The sequence below is a fragment of the Dipodomys ordii genome, unplaced genomic scaffold, assembly GCF_000151885.1.
Source record: "Dipodomys ordii isolate 6190 unplaced genomic scaffold, Dord_2.0 Scaffold113, whole genome shotgun sequence".
NCBI classification, from domain to species: Eukaryota; Metazoa; Chordata; class Mammalia; order Rodentia; family Heteromyidae; genus Dipodomys; species Dipodomys ordii.
This window is the reverse complement of record NW_012267329.1, coordinates 1125429-1141524: the sequence shown is the minus strand read 5'-3', so window position 1 is coordinate 1141524 and position 16096 is coordinate 1125429. Positions and strand designations below refer to the sequence as shown.

At 44.3% G+C, this 16096-nt stretch overlaps 1 protein-coding gene across 1 annotated transcript in view; it reads left to right on the top strand.

The window, feature by feature from the left end:
• Positions 1-15094, top strand: part of Mical2 (microtubule associated monooxygenase, calponin and LIM domain containing 2) — a 130836-nt gene extending 115742 nt beyond the window's left edge. Inside the window, exons 24-29 of the mRNA XM_013028797.1 lie at positions 2374-2381; positions 6467-6574; positions 7527-7713; positions 9323-9411; positions 11115-11217; positions 13859-15094. Of these exons, the coding sequence (XP_012884251.1) occupies positions 2374-2381; positions 6467-6574; positions 7527-7713; positions 9323-9411; positions 11115-11217; positions 13859-13899 (536 nt within the window). The 3' untranslated portion in view covers positions 13900-15094. The remainder of the gene's footprint in view (positions 1-2373; positions 2382-6466; positions 6575-7526; positions 7714-9322; positions 9412-11114; positions 11218-13858) is intronic.
• The last annotated feature ends 1002 nt before the right edge of the window (positions 15095-16096 follow it).

The following is a 16096-nucleotide window of genomic DNA, read 5'->3' as shown; positions in this document are numbered from 1 at the left end:
ATTTCTACTGTAAGCAAGTGACTTCCAGATGCTCTTAAATAAGAGGATTTTCATTTCTTGCTCCTCCTTGCCTTGGGGAAATAGCTGAGAAAATCGGGTCCAAATCACCTGTCCTTTGATGTTTTCTTAAACAACTCCTCAGTATGGCTATGTTTGCCCAGTAGGCCCAGAAGACCTCCTGTGGCCCAGCCCATTGAATCCTCCCCCTCCTATAAGCCTTTAGTTCTGAGGCCCTGGAAGCTGGACTCTCACCCCTGCCTGACCTGCATGCATTTACTTGATACTCAACAGGCCACATGACCACAAGTGGCTCAATTCTGCAGAATGGTGCAATCTGGACACCTGGAACCATGACTGGTTTCAGGCCCAGAGAGACATGCTATTGCTTGGATACTAAGTGCCCAGGAGCCTACTTCCTCTTTCATGTACAGCATCTTGCCTGGGTCATGGGAATAGAAATGACTAAGGCAGGACCACTAATAGCAAAGGGACCAGACTAGAAGTCGTCCAGACTGATCAGTTCAGTGCTGTGTGAGGAATGCTTCAACATCTAAGCAGTGACTTAATCTGGAGGGAGACCACAGAATTGCCTGAAGAATATCTCTTGTTAAAGAGACAGCCATCTCTGGCTCAATATCTCTGGCATTGGTGCATGTGACAATAATTGTATGCCGATGTTTGAACCACAGCTAGCTGGGGCAGAGAAGACATCAGGCTCATCCTGAATAAATTCTATCATTCTTCCCATGCAGAGAAGAGAGAGTCATTTAAAAGAAAAGAAGGGAAGACTCAGAATATTGTAATGCAAAGCCACACACACAGCAATGCTTTGGACCTATTGACTCTGCCAATGGCCATCTTACTCAGATTCTTTTATGACTTACAGCCCTGCAAGGTTGGGGGTAGTCTCTCCATTTAGTAGCTGAGGAAACTATAGCTCTCAGAGGAGAAAGGGTATATGTGAAGTTAACCTGATATAATATAGGATAATGACAGGAACTGTTCCAGTTTGTGCTAATTAGCAGAAAAAATAATATGAATTCAAAAGAGGAAAAAGGTAGGAAAAATAGCTAAGTTCTTGAACATCACAACAACACTGAAAGATATGAGACTCGAAAATTGGTAATTCTTAAAATGACAACAAAACAACAAATGATTGGGGTGTGATCTTTTTTTCTGCCAATTTATCTGGTCATCTAACTTTCAGAGTTGAATAAATTGTCCCTACTAAATAATTTGTGCTCTGCTTAAGCACATGTGTTCTCTGGGAACACATGGGCCTTGCCATTCAATACATGATTTCCCCTTGCTGAGAAGTTAAGGCTCTTACTCTGCAATCAATACCAAGATGAGTTCTCTGGAAGTTCTGTGAGTTGAATGCTTATTTCTCAAAAGTCAAGGAATTCCCCAATTGACCAGAACAGAGACCTTCAAGGGGTGATCCATGGACCAAAACAGATCTACCACCAGTGAGTTTAGCAAATGAGAGTGAGCATTGGAAACATGTATAGCAGCTTGACATTGCTACACATCCAAATGCAGGATAATTTTTAGTCATTTATTTTTGTCATCTCTAGAATCATGTTATCAATCCACAAGGGATCAAAGATTTAGAAGGAAAAAACAAACCTAACCATCATCCACAGATAGTTTGAAACACGTTTGAAACCCAGTTTTTAGACCCTGGCCCAAAGTCCAAAACTTCCACAATAGTCTGGCCACTCTCATACCAAATAAGGAGACATGGTGAAGGGTAGAGAAGGAGGTTTATTACATGGCAGCCATGAGAAGATAGCACTTCAGTGTATCATCAGTCATCTTCAGGGGTATAGACAGAGGCTTCAGGCTAAATAGGAAGAAATACGAGTAGGGGATGAGAAAGTTATTGGTTAAAACAGTCTTGAGTCACAGATGTGTGGACTGGTTGACCATTCACATAGACTTGTCTCTGGAGTCATTCCAGAGAAGTTAACACTTTACCATTGGAACAATAGGAACAAATTGAGTTTGGGGCTGCTTTCTTTTAAAATGATAAGAAAGTTTTGCTTGTTTGAGGAACAGTTTGCCTTCCACACAAGATATTTATTGATGGATCTTCTCTTTCCTAGAGCCTAAGATGATAAAGTGAATGCAGCAGAGAATAACTCAGACAAAATGGCATAGATACAAAGTTGGGGGACTTTTAGTTAATCCACAGGGCTCAGCAAAAGCATCTTTTTTTGGGGTGGGGGGTCCAGTCATGGGGCCTGAACTCTGGGCCTGGGCACTGGCCCTCAGCTCTTCAGCTCAGGGCTAGCTCTCTACCACTTGAGCCATAGCACCACTTCCGGCTTTTTTCTTTTTGCTTATGTGGTGCTGAGGAATCAAACCCAGGGCCTCAGGCATGCAAGGCAAGCGCTCTACCACTGAGCCACCTTCCCAGCCCCAAAAGCATCTTTTAAGTTGCCTCTTACACATGGAGCTAGGAGAAGCTACCAGTTATAACCTCACTTTTGGATAGCCAGAACAGCCATCTACTGTCAGGATATAGAAGGATGATAACCTTCAATCCTCAGGGCAACGGTCACCTTCCCATTGGTCTTTGAGGTGGGTTTCTAGGCCCTCTTGTTGTCACTGGAAAATGGATGAGGGTTTTCCTCAGCTTCCCAGTTTGCACACAAATCACAAATCCACTCAAGAAAAGCATTTCAGAGTGTTTCGCACAAAAGGTCAAAGTCCTAGCAAGGAACTATTTTAGTATAACTGGTTAAAATAGGAAGAAATAGAATATAGAGAAAGAACTATTTCCTGCTCCTCATCTAAGAAATGAGAGTTAAAGGCTTACAATGACAGCTGTTACCTTTTTTTCTCTCTGATCTAGGGGAACATACATGGTCATACTGGCCAACAACCCCAACCATTAGACACTGGCTTGAGGTGGTTAAGATGGGTGATGCTAATTATTCTAAAATATGGAGATGTATCTGGGCCTATCTAAACCACAGAGACAACAAATAAGTGTTACTGCTTTCTTACTCCACATATCCTTTCCCACCTTTCTGGCTCTACCTAGCTACAGAGAGTTGCCAGGTTTTTACTATTTCAGATGAGAGAGTAGATTTAGAATCCCCTTTATATCTCCGAGTCTTTGTAACTTCACATCTAAAAGGAAGTATAATAGGGAAGCTTAACTGCTCTTCCAATAGCTTCCTAGTTGCAACTTTCTGGGTCTGGCCCTTTTGGTAGTTGTTAAAGATAACATATCTTCCCATTTCCTTATGTATCCTGTATCATCATCCATTAAGACAAATTCTCCATCACTCTGTGGCTTCTCCAGGAAGTCCTAGTGTATGTGTTCATGATTATGGGATGGTATCAAGCAGGTTAGAAGGGCAAGTGGAAGACTCAATACTAATTTCTGTAAGGATGCTTTCAGTTCAATTTTTTATGTTGCTCCACGTGTATGTGTGGATGACATGGAGAAATGAGCTTTTGGGCCCGTATTGAAAGAAACGTATGGTCTTCCACCCGGATCCACCTCCAGGTGACAATGCCCTGAGCTGGTAGATCTGGTAAGCCTTTGATCTATACCAGTATACTTGGTTGACACCCTCAGCAACCTCACAGCTTTCTATATATCTCAGTAATTGCTCCCTAAATCAGAATCACTCAGTAGTGAAGTGGCCCAAAGTGCTTATTATCTAAATAGTTAATAAGATCTCATTAGGGACTTGTATTTAAAGCCTCAGAGAGCATAGTCTTGATCTCTGCAACATCGAGAAGGCAATAATCATGCGTGGGTGTCATAAGCTCACAGGTGCCTTTCTGGGAGAGTACACTGGAGCTGGTTCACACACTGTGCCAGAAGGCAGCCACCAAAGGCAGAGTGGGCAATAACCAGAAGACATCTGACCTCTTCTGTCTTCCCTCCCCCTCGTATTTTTTATATAAACCTTGTATTCTGCAATCCCCGCAGATGGAGATAGGAGCCCCAAAGGGGATAGAGCATCAGGAACTGTGGCTCATTATCCTGAGCAATACACCTGAACTTGCCTGGAAGCAGGAGCTGAGTTTCCTCGGATTTATAGGCTTCTGAGAGTGTCAAGATGCATGTTTGGAAGCAGAATCTTAATCTCTCTCAGGCTGAGTGCAGATGATAGGAGGGAAGAGGAGGAACCTGGTCTGGCAGCTATCACTCCAAGAAATGAATGCTTTGTGCAGTCTGATAAGACCCCTTCTGCTACCCCAAGGGACCAGACATCTAGCAGCCCACAGCCAGATACTCTGCAGTCCCCAAGAGCCCCACATTTTTGGTATGGAATGGCTGTTCCAAAGCTACTCTTAGTGTAGGGCTTCCATCATGAGAAAAGGGATGACAGTTCCTGAGATCCTGTCATTGTCACCAGCCTGCTCAGCATTCCTTTCCTGTTTATCTCTATAATGTCTGTGTGCTTACTGGAATCTGGAGAGTTAGCCTCAGGTGAGAGGATAGTAGTTGGCCTGCTACCAGCAGTTGGGGAGCTGACCAACCTACTGTCTTATTCTTCAGGTATTCTGGACCTCCTGGTTTGTACCTGAGTCTATTATCAGATTAGATGTGGCCTCTCAAGAGCAATATTGGGTTTCAATGGAGGGCGCCATTTCACCCCCACCACTTGTGGGCCCAATGGCAGCCAACCTTTGCACAAGACACCCTGCAGTCTAAACTGTTGTGCGCTCTGGCGGCTCTAGAAGCTGGATTTGGAGGTTGGGCAGGGTATGAGTCCTCTCCACCTCAGGAACAGTATGTCCAGAATCTCATCCTATGCAAATTTTCCTCAGAGGAGATGGTAGTGTTCCCAGGGTGGGCTTTCATTGCTGCTGGAGAGAAAGGGATGGAATGGGAGTTTGCTTAGGAGATTGATGTGTGATTGTGCCATGCTCTGACCTGTCAGTTCCTTGACACATTGGTGAGGGATCAAGCCATGCTCTGGGGCCCACATGGGACTGAGACCTCCCCAACTTTGCACTGGCCCTGCCTTGCACCTGCTCAGTCCCTCATCTCAGGACAGCCCAGTCATCTACTGCACTTCAGCCACTGTGTGTTGGTCTGTGGTCCAACTGGAAGAGACTCAGTTCAAGGACAAATGTTTTTGCTTTTTAGGGACTAGGACATCAAGGGCAGGCTGAGTCCAGAGGAGGAAGAGTCAAAGTTATCTTAGCCAAGCCTCTGCTAAGTCCCATGCACTGGGCCAACCTTCTCTAACTCAGTTGAGACAACTATAACTGTCCCCACTTTAATAAATGAGAAAAACAAGTTCAGAAGCTCTGGGCTCTGTGTCGATCTCAGAAGCCATATTTGGCAGAGCTGGATCCTAGCCCTGTCCTGGTCTTTCAGGCCCTACAGCCCACTCAGCAACTCTCAAGAGGATGATGGCTGCAGACTAGCTTTCTATGAAGGCTTGGCTCTGGGTTTCTCTCCTTTACTCAGTCCTTTCTGTCTTCCAGGCTGCACTATAAGCCTTTGGGGATAGTTATTGGGTCTGAGATTAAAAATCCCACCAGATCCTCATGATGTGAAGGGCTAAGGGGCAGGAGATCTGAGAACAGGCCTGACACTTGCATTTATTTGCTAAGTGGCATCAGGTAGATCTCCTCCCTCACTTTTGTACAACCAGAGGCTTATGAACTCCTACAAGCCCCAGTAGAGGGACTTGTTTGTCACTTGGATCCCTACCCAGTGTCATAGAGCTCTTTTTTTTGGGGGGGGGTCAGTCGTGGGGCTTGAACTCTGGGCCTGGTTGATGTCCCTCATTACTTCAGCTCAAGGCAAGCACTCTACTACTTAAGCCAGAGCACCACTTCTGGTTTTCTGGTGGTTTATTGGAGATAAGAGTCTCACGGACTTTTCCTGCCCAGGCTGGCTTTGAACCATGATCCTCAGATCTCCGACTCCAAGTAGCTAGAATTACAGTTGTGAGCCACCAGCACCCAGCTAGAGCTCTTTTTAAAATAATATTTTTCCACTTTTTATATTAAAATGCACTTAGCATAACATTTATATCTTAAGCATTTTGAAGTGTCCACTTCAGTGGTATCAAGTACATTTACAGTGTTGTATGTTCATCACACCATGTAGCTCAAGAATTCTTTACATCTCACAAAAACAGAAGTCAGTACCCATTAAGCAGTAACTTCCTCCCCGACCCTCACCCCAGCCACTAGACAACACTATTCAACTGTCTGTTCCTATTATTTGGCAATGCTAGATACCTCATAGAAGTAGGCTAATGTAGAATTTCCCTTTTTACTATCACAATTTTTTCTTTCCTTCTATTTATAGAATATCCATCATCTACTCCTGGTAGTTTGCCTTTCTGGGACATGGGGTACTCTTTGCATGTGGGTTAGAGCCATCTTTCATATCCAGACTTGTCCCTACTTTCCTTCTGGGTGCTAACTGGCCTCTCCTTTTGTCTCTGTCTCATCCACCTTTGCTCTTGGCTAGCTGACAGTAGGGAAAGTGTCCAGCGGAATAGGGGCTGCAGCTGAAGTCTTGGTCAATCTATACTTGAATGATCACAAACCTAAGGCCCAAGCCACCTCTCCAGACCTGGTAAGAACATGCATGCTCAACCTACACCTGCAGCCACTGGCTGTGGTTTCTTGGAGCAGGATCACAGGATATAGCCCAGACCTCTGAAGAGTCCCCAGGAACAAAAAGGCACTGAAAATGGGCTACACCAAGGCAATGATCTTCCTTATGGGTCATTGCCAAGGCAATTGCCTCCTTGCTATCAGTGGCTCTGAAGAACAGCTCAATCTTGGGTCCTGGAAGGCCATGTGCATAACTGGATGTTCCTGACCTTCAGCGTTTGGGTGTCCAATCTGAACAGCACTGGGTATTGGATTAAGAGATGAAATCAGGCCTTACAAGAAAACAAGTTCTCAAGGGGAGAACGTGTCTTCTTCTGATTCTTTCCTCCTCACTTTAGGCCACTCATTGCCATCACCAGTGACATATGTTGACAGTTCATTTGGTTTCCTTTTTGGCGCATTGCCCTGAGATCACACAGGTCTAAACTATCCTGGCCCTCCATCTACCTTACCATTTGCATTTAGGAATGTGGCTGGCAGCTTTGGGATGCTGTAGAACACAAGCTATCCTTTCTCTGTGCTCTCTAGAACATATTTGAGGCTTTCTTTACCTGACTTAAGCCACTACAGCAGCCAAGCATGTGTTAAACATCCTTAGCAGGGCCGCTGTGACCTGACTCCAATGCCCAATGATACTTAATCCCTGGGACAGACCCATCATTGGGCAGACAGGTTTGTGTGTAATTCTCTCTCTGTTCAGACCACTCAGGCCCAGGGCAGGCAGCCTGAGGAGAGCCTAGAAGGCTGGAGTCTAGGTTGGTAGCACACCTTCCTGCCTTGTTCTCTACTCCAATGCCTTAGCAACAACCAGGAGCTCCAGAGGATTCTGTGATTCCAGTTGGAATTTCTAAAAGTCTTGGCCTTTGAGATTTATTCAGACCTATCACACAGCTCTTCTCTCCCAACTCCAGGATTCTATGCGAAAGGTGTTTCCCCTAGGCCTGGGTGGCAGTGACACCTGTTACTTCTGTGAAAAACGTGTGTACGTGATGGAACGGCTGAGTGCTGAGGGCCACTTCTTCCACCGGGAGTGTTTCCGCTGCAGTGTCTGTGCCAACACCTTGCGCCTGGCTGCCTATGCCTTCGACTGTGATGAAGGTAACCTCCAGGGACTGGAATAGCAATAATCCCTGCTGCAGATGTGGCTTTATTGTGGGTTCCCAGTTGTGTAAAGGCTCTGGACAGACAGTCAGTTGTTCCCAACAGGGAGATAGCTGGTTAGGGAGACTGGGAGCTCCTGCTACAGAGAGAAGGTTATTCATGGGCCTTGCAGGTTACCAGCTATCTGTGGCATCTACTGTGTGTGCAGAAGGCTTAAATGCACTTTCTCACTTAGTATTGCCACCTTCTGCAGTCCTTGTTTGGCATAATAATAATAGCATACCCAGCACCATGTTTATAAAGCAGGTGTTACAAAAATTACCTAATAAGCCCAATGCCAGGGGTTCATGCTTGTATTCCTAGCTACACAAGAGGCTAAGATCTGAGGATCACAGTTCAAAGCCAGCCTGAGCAGGGACATCTGTGAGGCTCTTATCTCCAGTTAACCACCAGAAGACTGGAAGTGGCACTATGGCTCAAGTGGTAGTGTGCATTCCTTGAGCTGAAGAGCTCAGGGACAGTGCCCAGGCCCAGAGTTCAAGCACACAACCAGAAAAAAAAATTTAATTTACAAATTAAAAAAAAATAGCATCTCCTTTGATAAATGCCTACCAGAAACCATTGAGGAAGGGATTGTACTCATTGGACTATGTCATGATTTTTCTAATTTTCAACCATTGTTTTGATACAGCACAGTGTTTAGTGTTAAAGAACCTCAAATCAACCCACCTGGGCTCGAATCCAGGTCATACGATCATATAACATCAGTCCTATTTCTTTACCTCTGGATCACTCAGTTTCCTCATCTGTAAAATGTGGATAATAAGAGGATTGTCCATGGTAGTACAGGCTTGTAATCCCAACCCTCAGGAAGTAAAGGCAGGGGATTTTGAGTTTGAGGCTAACATGAAATAGCAAGCCAGCACCCTATCTCAAAAAATAAGTACTAACAAAAATTAATACTTAGTTCATAAGGCTGCAGGATGATTGGTTAATTTATGTGAAACCTATATAATAGTACCTGGTATACATTAAGTCCTACATTACATTTACTTATTGTTAATGCCATCACTATTACATCACAGCAGTGAGCAGGAGGACCTTTCTAGAAGGTGCCTAGAGGTCCTGGGAGAAGCCATTTACCTGGCATATACCCTACCTGTGTCTTTTCTTGCTCCTTACTGCCCCTATTTGTTCTCAGAATCTCAGAAAGGATAGGAGTGTATCAACACTTACAGCTGCCCATTTTTGTTCCCTGGCAACTGATCTTGTAAAGAAACTTGACCTTACCATGGCTTGAGGGTTGCCAGGAGATTTTTAGCCCAATTTCAAGATCCCCTCGCCCCATTATTGAACCAATAAAAGTGTGACTGCCTTATCTGAGGGTACTTGTTGAGGGACAGTGATACATCCATTTCCCATGTCTAAGCCAAGTATTCTGACCAGACAGTGAAAGGTACTTGGCTTATTTTCTGTGGTTTACAGGACAAAAATTGTGTGTGTGTGTGTGTGTGTGTGTGTGTGTGTGTCTGTCTGTCTGTCTGTCTGTCTGTCTGTGTCTGTGTCTGTTGTCTGTCTGTTTGTCTTTCTGTCTCTCTTTCCACAGGAAAATTTTACTGCAAGCCTCATTTCATTCACTGTAAAACCAACAATAAACAACGGAAGAGACGGGCAGAGTTGAAGCAACAAAAAGAGGTATGTGTCTCAAAAGTTGTGGTCAAACCGGAAGGAAGAGATCTTCAAATGTTCCTCAAAGCCTAATGCATTTTTCTGGCCTTGGAGGGATAGAGACTGCTTGCAATAAGGAAATGCCTCTACTTCCTCCTGTGGGTGTTTCCCTTACCTCCATTTATTTAGTGGCCTTCGGTTTACACATTGCAAAGGCCAAGTGAGTAGCTGGCAGGCTTCTCTAGAGAAGCCAAAAAGAATTTGCCCATGTGCTAAGGATGGTACTCTGCCTGTCTTTACAAAAGCCAGTGCTTTTGTACATAGTATCCACCTGGCCACAGGATACTACTTACAGGAGAAATGCCAGATAAGGGAGCCGACCTGTGGTTCCCAAGTCCTTTTACAGTCTCTTGGAGCAGCCCACTGAATTTATAGATGGTCTGTGGTAGTGCCCCCTCTGATAACTCTTAGTAAATACCTTCTCTCTGGTTTGAGGAATTGTCTAGCACCAAGAACATGGCTTAAAACATTTTCTAGCAAGGTGCCAGTAGCTTATGCCCATAGCCATTCAGGAAGCTGAGACCTGGAAAATCAAAGTTTGAAGCCAGTTCTGGCAGAGAAGTTCATGAGACTCTTAACTCCAATGAACCAGTAAAAATCCGGGCTGAAGGCATGAGTCAACAGGGTGAGCATGAGACCAGAGTTTAAGTCCCAGTACTGGCCAAGTCATAGAGGTTTAATTTTAAAAGGGAAAAATAAATATATAAAAAAGGAAAGTTAAAAATCTGTAATCACCTACCTTGAAAAAACTTCATCACTTTATGTGAATAACTTTTAACTTATAGTTTAACTATACCCTCTACAGTTTCATATTCTTTTTCACTAACAATATATCAAAAAAAAACTCACAGCACAACAAAATAACACCAGGAATTGGGTGCTCGAATGTGAGGAGAGGGTGATTAAGAGGAGGGAAGTAAACAAATTAGAGGAAAGGGAAGAGAATGCAGTTATAAAATTCAATGCATTTTGATAAAATTAGGAAAATTAAGGCAAGAGATAGGATTGGGAGGAATTGGAGAGAATGCTGAAAGGCATGACATTGATCCATGTTTGAATGCAACTCCTTTGTAAAACTACTTACAGATAAAAATAAAATTTAAAAACAGAAATTAAAAAATAATTTTCTAAGTCATATAAATTCTTTGGGAATTTTCCATTTTAATTCTAAATTCTCCAATCAATTTTATTTATATTTTCATTATCTTTAAGTAGTTAGACCAAGGAATTACCATTCAACCAATTCCTCTAGGAACTTTTAATGCCTATTTAAGAGTCTCCTTCTTTCATAGTCAGTAATCTATATCACTAGTCCCATGTTGGTGGACTTTTACATTGCTTGATATTTTTATCTTACAAATAACTTCATAAAGAACATCTTTTCTTGCAAATGTTTATCCCTATTTCAGATAGTTTACTTATAAGCAGGAATGCCGGTCAAAGGGCTTGTCCATTTTGAGAGTTCGTGAATTGGATAATCAGTTTGTCCCCCAAAAAAGTTGTTCTCTTATTTGGCACCATGAGTAAGAGTGCTGAGATTATTTAGGGGCTAATTGTATAACTTGGGGCCTTCCAGGTTAGATTTTTATTGGTTCTCTCAGTCTGCTCTGTTGGAAGACTGCTCCATGAGACTCATGGACTAAATGCCTTCACTTTGGTCTCTTTCTCAGGAGGAGGGGCCATGGCAGGAGCAGGAAGCCCCTCGACGAGATACTCCCACCGAAAGTTCTTGTGCAGTGGCCGCCATCAGCACACCAGAAGGCAGCCCCCCAGGTATCTCCACCTCCTTCTTTAGGAAGGCACTGAGCTGGCCTCTCAGGCTGCCAAGGGCCCTGCTCGACCTTCCCCGGGGCCTGCTGGCCATTCCCCAGAACCTGCTTAACTGGATACGGGGACTGCTGCAAGCCATCGGGCTGCATGTCAGGGACAATGCTTACAACTACTGCTATATGTATGAGCTCATAAGCCTCGGGCTGCCACTTCTCTGGGCCTTCTCTGAGGTCCTAGCAACTATGTACAGGGAGTCTGAGGAGTCTCTTGAAAGCATTCGCAGCTGGGTACTCAGGTGCATTCCCACCAAGCGCCAGTGAGGTGTCTGGCTGCCCCAAAGTGCCTTAACATTTCTGGAGTGTAGATGGCCATTGTTTGTTGTTTGCGAAGGCTCTGGCCAAGTCTAGTGTCTATAACAATTAGCTACAAGCCAAAGAGTTTCATATCAGCCACCTCCACCTGGCCTTGACAAGGGGAACATCCAGTCCAGGTGCTAGGGCTAGAGATGACATGAAGGACTTTTTTTATACCTTTGTACATTATTTTTTATACCAAAGCGAGCCATATTTCTGGGTTTACATTTCAATGTTTATCTTTCAATAAGCCACGAGCAATTTTTTTTCTATGAGTGTCATTTCTGAACATTTGAAGTTCATCAATCACTCTTCAATATGGCAGTGAACTGTAAGAATCACTACTTGCACAAATCACTACTTGACCTGGGAATTTGCATATACATAAGTGAATGTGCCATCGCTTGACCAGTGCCTTGCAATTTATGCAACCTGATGTCACCTGTCAACAGTAGGCAATTTGGGGAGGAATTTGAAAGCATAATGTTTAGAAGAACAGAGGAACAAAATAGAATCAACTCTACAAAAATGCACGGAAATGTGTTGACTCCTCTCTTCGTAGAGGGGGGAAGACTGCTTTGCTCCTTTGTTTTGAAGTAAAATAGTAGCTTATAGGCTTTTTCCCTTATCCAATCACAATCAGATGACACAGACTCACAGGGTTCCAACCAGATTGTTACAGACTTCCCAACCATCTATTTTCCTTCCCACTAACGGCAGTAAGGTGACAGCCTGTTGGCACTTGACCCTGAAAGCTCTTCCAGGCTAATTCTACGCTGAGGACAAACTATTTCAGCTGGTGGCATTTTAGTCCTCAAGGACTCTATCAGGTCCCTAGACCAGGCTATAAGCTGAACCAAGGCCACTCAGGTGCATAGTGGTCAGGCTGAGTAAAGGGAAAAACAACTGCCTCTCGTCTGGTGTCCCTTGAACCAGAGGAAGTTTACCAGCTCCTGGGAAGCATGACCTTGCCTGTCATGCTCTGGCTGCTGCCTTAGATATGTGTCAAAACAGAAACCATTTTCTCACTATCCAAGCAAAAGAGAATGCCTGACCTTAAGCAGCTTTGCTGTGTCTTGACTGAGGGAAGGCTGGGAGTGGAAGCTGTTTATTGACTGCTTCCAGGAAATAAGCCCAAGTTGGAAGAGTGGATCAAATTGGTAGAGTGCTAGCCTAGCAAACTCAAGGTCCTGAGTCCAAGAAAACAGGCCCAACCAGGGGCAAAAAAAAGAACATCAGCCCCCTTTTTCTGGGGGTCAGGAAGAACCCTCAGCTGTCCCCACCTCACTCTGCTTGCACAGGCTCAACTGAGCAATGAAAGGCCGATAAATGCCTTCTGTGGTGCTCAGCATATTCAAAATTGTTGGGACCAAGAGAGCTCTGTGAGGTTGGCTGTTAGCACTAGAAATTATTTGCTAGGAAAGAGGGAGTCTGGTGTGGATTCAGAGCCAGAGCTCTGAAAGCTTTGAGATGACAAATTTTCTGTAGGGTGGAAAGAAGGGGTGGGTGTTGCTTCTCCAGACACGTCCCTGGAGTTGTTGGGAAACACAGGTCATGGTCATGGTCCCGGTCAAGTCTTCTGGAACTGCTGGCACCTCTGTCTTTTTTGAACTGTTCTTAGTCTGATGACTCACATTACATTTTCCTCATTTTGTGCTGGGATTTTTAATGTTCCACATGTTTGATTATGCAAAGTGAATTCTTGAGGTCAGGATGTTAGTGCCACCTCATTGTGATTACCGCCAGCTCAGGGTAGGCTGAGATGTTTTGCAGAAAGTTCCCTGAAGCCAGAGTAGAATCTCTCTAAGAATGTCACTCTGGCCATAACAAGACTGGTTTGAATTATTCTAGTAGACTGGGTGTGTCTGTCATAAGTCATATGTTTGTATATTGGGAGACCTTGAACCTTCCTGGTGGGCAGTGCCAACACATGGGCGAGTCCTGGGGAGCAACTCCTCAAAACTTCTATCACATATTCAAGAATGAATGTGAGATTCCAGAGTTAAATTGGGGCAGAGAAAAGAGAAGGGAGAGAAGGTCCTAAGGGCATTTGTAGCTCTGAAAGGACTTCAGAGGAATGTTGACAATGTCTGCTCATGTAAATAAGTAGCTGACCACCACCAGAAAGGTTCATCTCTCCTAACCAAACAGTGAGTGACTTGTTGGGGGAGAATGTTTCCCTTTTCTAACGGTTGCTTATTCAACTCCAGTTCTTTCTTCCCTTTTTTCTCCATGCTAAGTTCTCTTCTCTGTCTCTCTCTCTCTTTCCAACCTCACCTTGTGGCCGTCAGTTCATTTCAGCCTTCCAGTGCTACACCCACTTCTTGGCTGACACATTTCTGCTCTGAGGTGACTGATTTTTCTGGGCTATTTTCAGAGAGTGGTACTAATCCCTAACCTGCTTCCACACCCTGCCTCCCCGCCGGTAATATGATTGTGCTGTGGCTTGCGTCTAACAGACTCATTTGGTGGCATGGGGAAGGGAGGGTTAACAGCATGAGGGAGGGAAGGGTTCAGCTCAAAAGCAAAGTCCTATTCTACTTGCCCCAGAGCATGCAGCCTGATCCACCCCAAGTGCATGCCCCGCCTCCCCTCTGTCCTCTGGGCTGGCCTGTGTCTATGCTTTTCAGTTGCACCTGGGAAGCCACTTACCTTCTTGAGAAGGTTTAACTTGATTGTGAGATAGTACCATACAAGGAAGGCTTTGTCACCTTTGGCAAGAAGATATTTTTCTAGTGACCTCTGAAGAAGGTCTTATCTAATAATATCTTCTAAAATTGATTCTAATATGAAGATTACCATTTATCAAACCCATAGATGATTCATTTTAAAATGATTTAAAAAATTTCTTCCAGGCCTCATTACAAGTTTGACTCATGTTCTGTATTGTATACAAATAATCACAATGATTCTAGCAAACATTCTCTTCAAACCTGCATCAGTGATCCAAATGATCTGCAGTGTACTTCTTATCCTCCTGGACTCCTAAAGTTCAATAACATCAATCAGAGCAATCATGCATAGTCTCAGGAGAGGGATGACATCGAGAAATGACTTAAGTCAGACTCAGGCCTGGAGAGACCAGTCTCTTAACTCCCATGGCTCGGCCTAGAGTACATATTCCTGCTGACTTGTTTACCTGGAGCAGCAGAGCAATCAAAGTGTTGGTACAGAGAAGCCACACGCCCAGTAGAGCAGAGCCAACATAGGCCTGGCCTCACACTCTTGACTGTGGTTGATATTTGTTTTGCATGTGGCCAGAGCCACCCTGACCTATCAGCCTTTGCCCAGCCCTGCATGCTGTATCCCCTCGCTGCATTGGTGCAGAGCCTGGCCAGTACAAAGTTCTTGCTCTTATCTTCTCTTGCAGAATTTCCCTCCCTTTCTACAATGTCAACCAAGAGAGCCCTCCTCTCTCTCAGCCTATCTCTAGCTAGCCTCCCCATTCTCATCACAAGGCATGTCTGTGACCTATGGTAACCATTTACAGTACCACATGGAACCTTGTATTTTGCACACCACAAACAATGTTTAGCTTTATTTATGGTATTTGATGCTGTAAATGAAAATAAATATGGTTCTTTATAAAGCTCATTGTTTCTTCTCTTCTTTGCCATGGGTGCTTCTAAAACTTTAAACACAGGGATTGGTTTAGGGAGCCCATCTTCCCTAAACTGCTGGCGGGACTTGCACTTGTGGTAACACGGGACTCGCTGGGGCTGTGCTGGGGCATTCTGAAATATTACCCAGGGGTAATATTTGGAAAATGTCACCAATACTCTGGGTCCAGGCTGTTGGGGCTCTTTCTTGAAAACTTGTGGTACTTTACTATTCTAGATTCTGGACAGAGTAGGTGAATAGCCTTCCTTAACTCTTAGAAACAGGCTGTGTTGACAGCTCTCTGCACCCATTTTCCTCACACTTCCAAGTGATGACCTTATAAAAACTGTTTTGCCATGAACCTTACATCATTTAGGCTTCTACTAAGCAAAGTTGGCTCTTGTAGTTTATATTGGTCCAGCTGGGTGAAAGGTAAGGAGGAAGTACTAATGTCAATCTCAAAATGACAATGAACACAGCAAGTGTGCTCATCTGATGAGAACTATTTGCCATCCTAAGAGGCATTCTCTGCTCATAAAGGCTCAGGTCATTTAGCACCTTGTACTATGAAGTTCTGCTTGTGAGGCCACTGAGTGCAGCATCCATGGCAGACTCTGTGCAATTTGGATGGACTTAAAGTCTTGCTCAGCTAGTGTGGACAGTGCTGAAACAGCATCCCCAAGGAAGGAGGCCTACTCTTGCCAGGCCTAATGTAACTGAATTTATGGTGCCACCTATGAATTGTATGAGGGCCTGGTACCTCCAAAGAGATAATCCTGGAGCCCTGGTCTCTAGCTCAAAGTTAGTGCTTGGATCTGCTTTCAGAACTACCTTAGGTTATGATCAAGGGCCCCTGATACTCTTTCCCCTTCCATTCAGGAAAGATATTAGGAAGAAATGTGGTGGGATGGACAAGAGACTCATTCCTT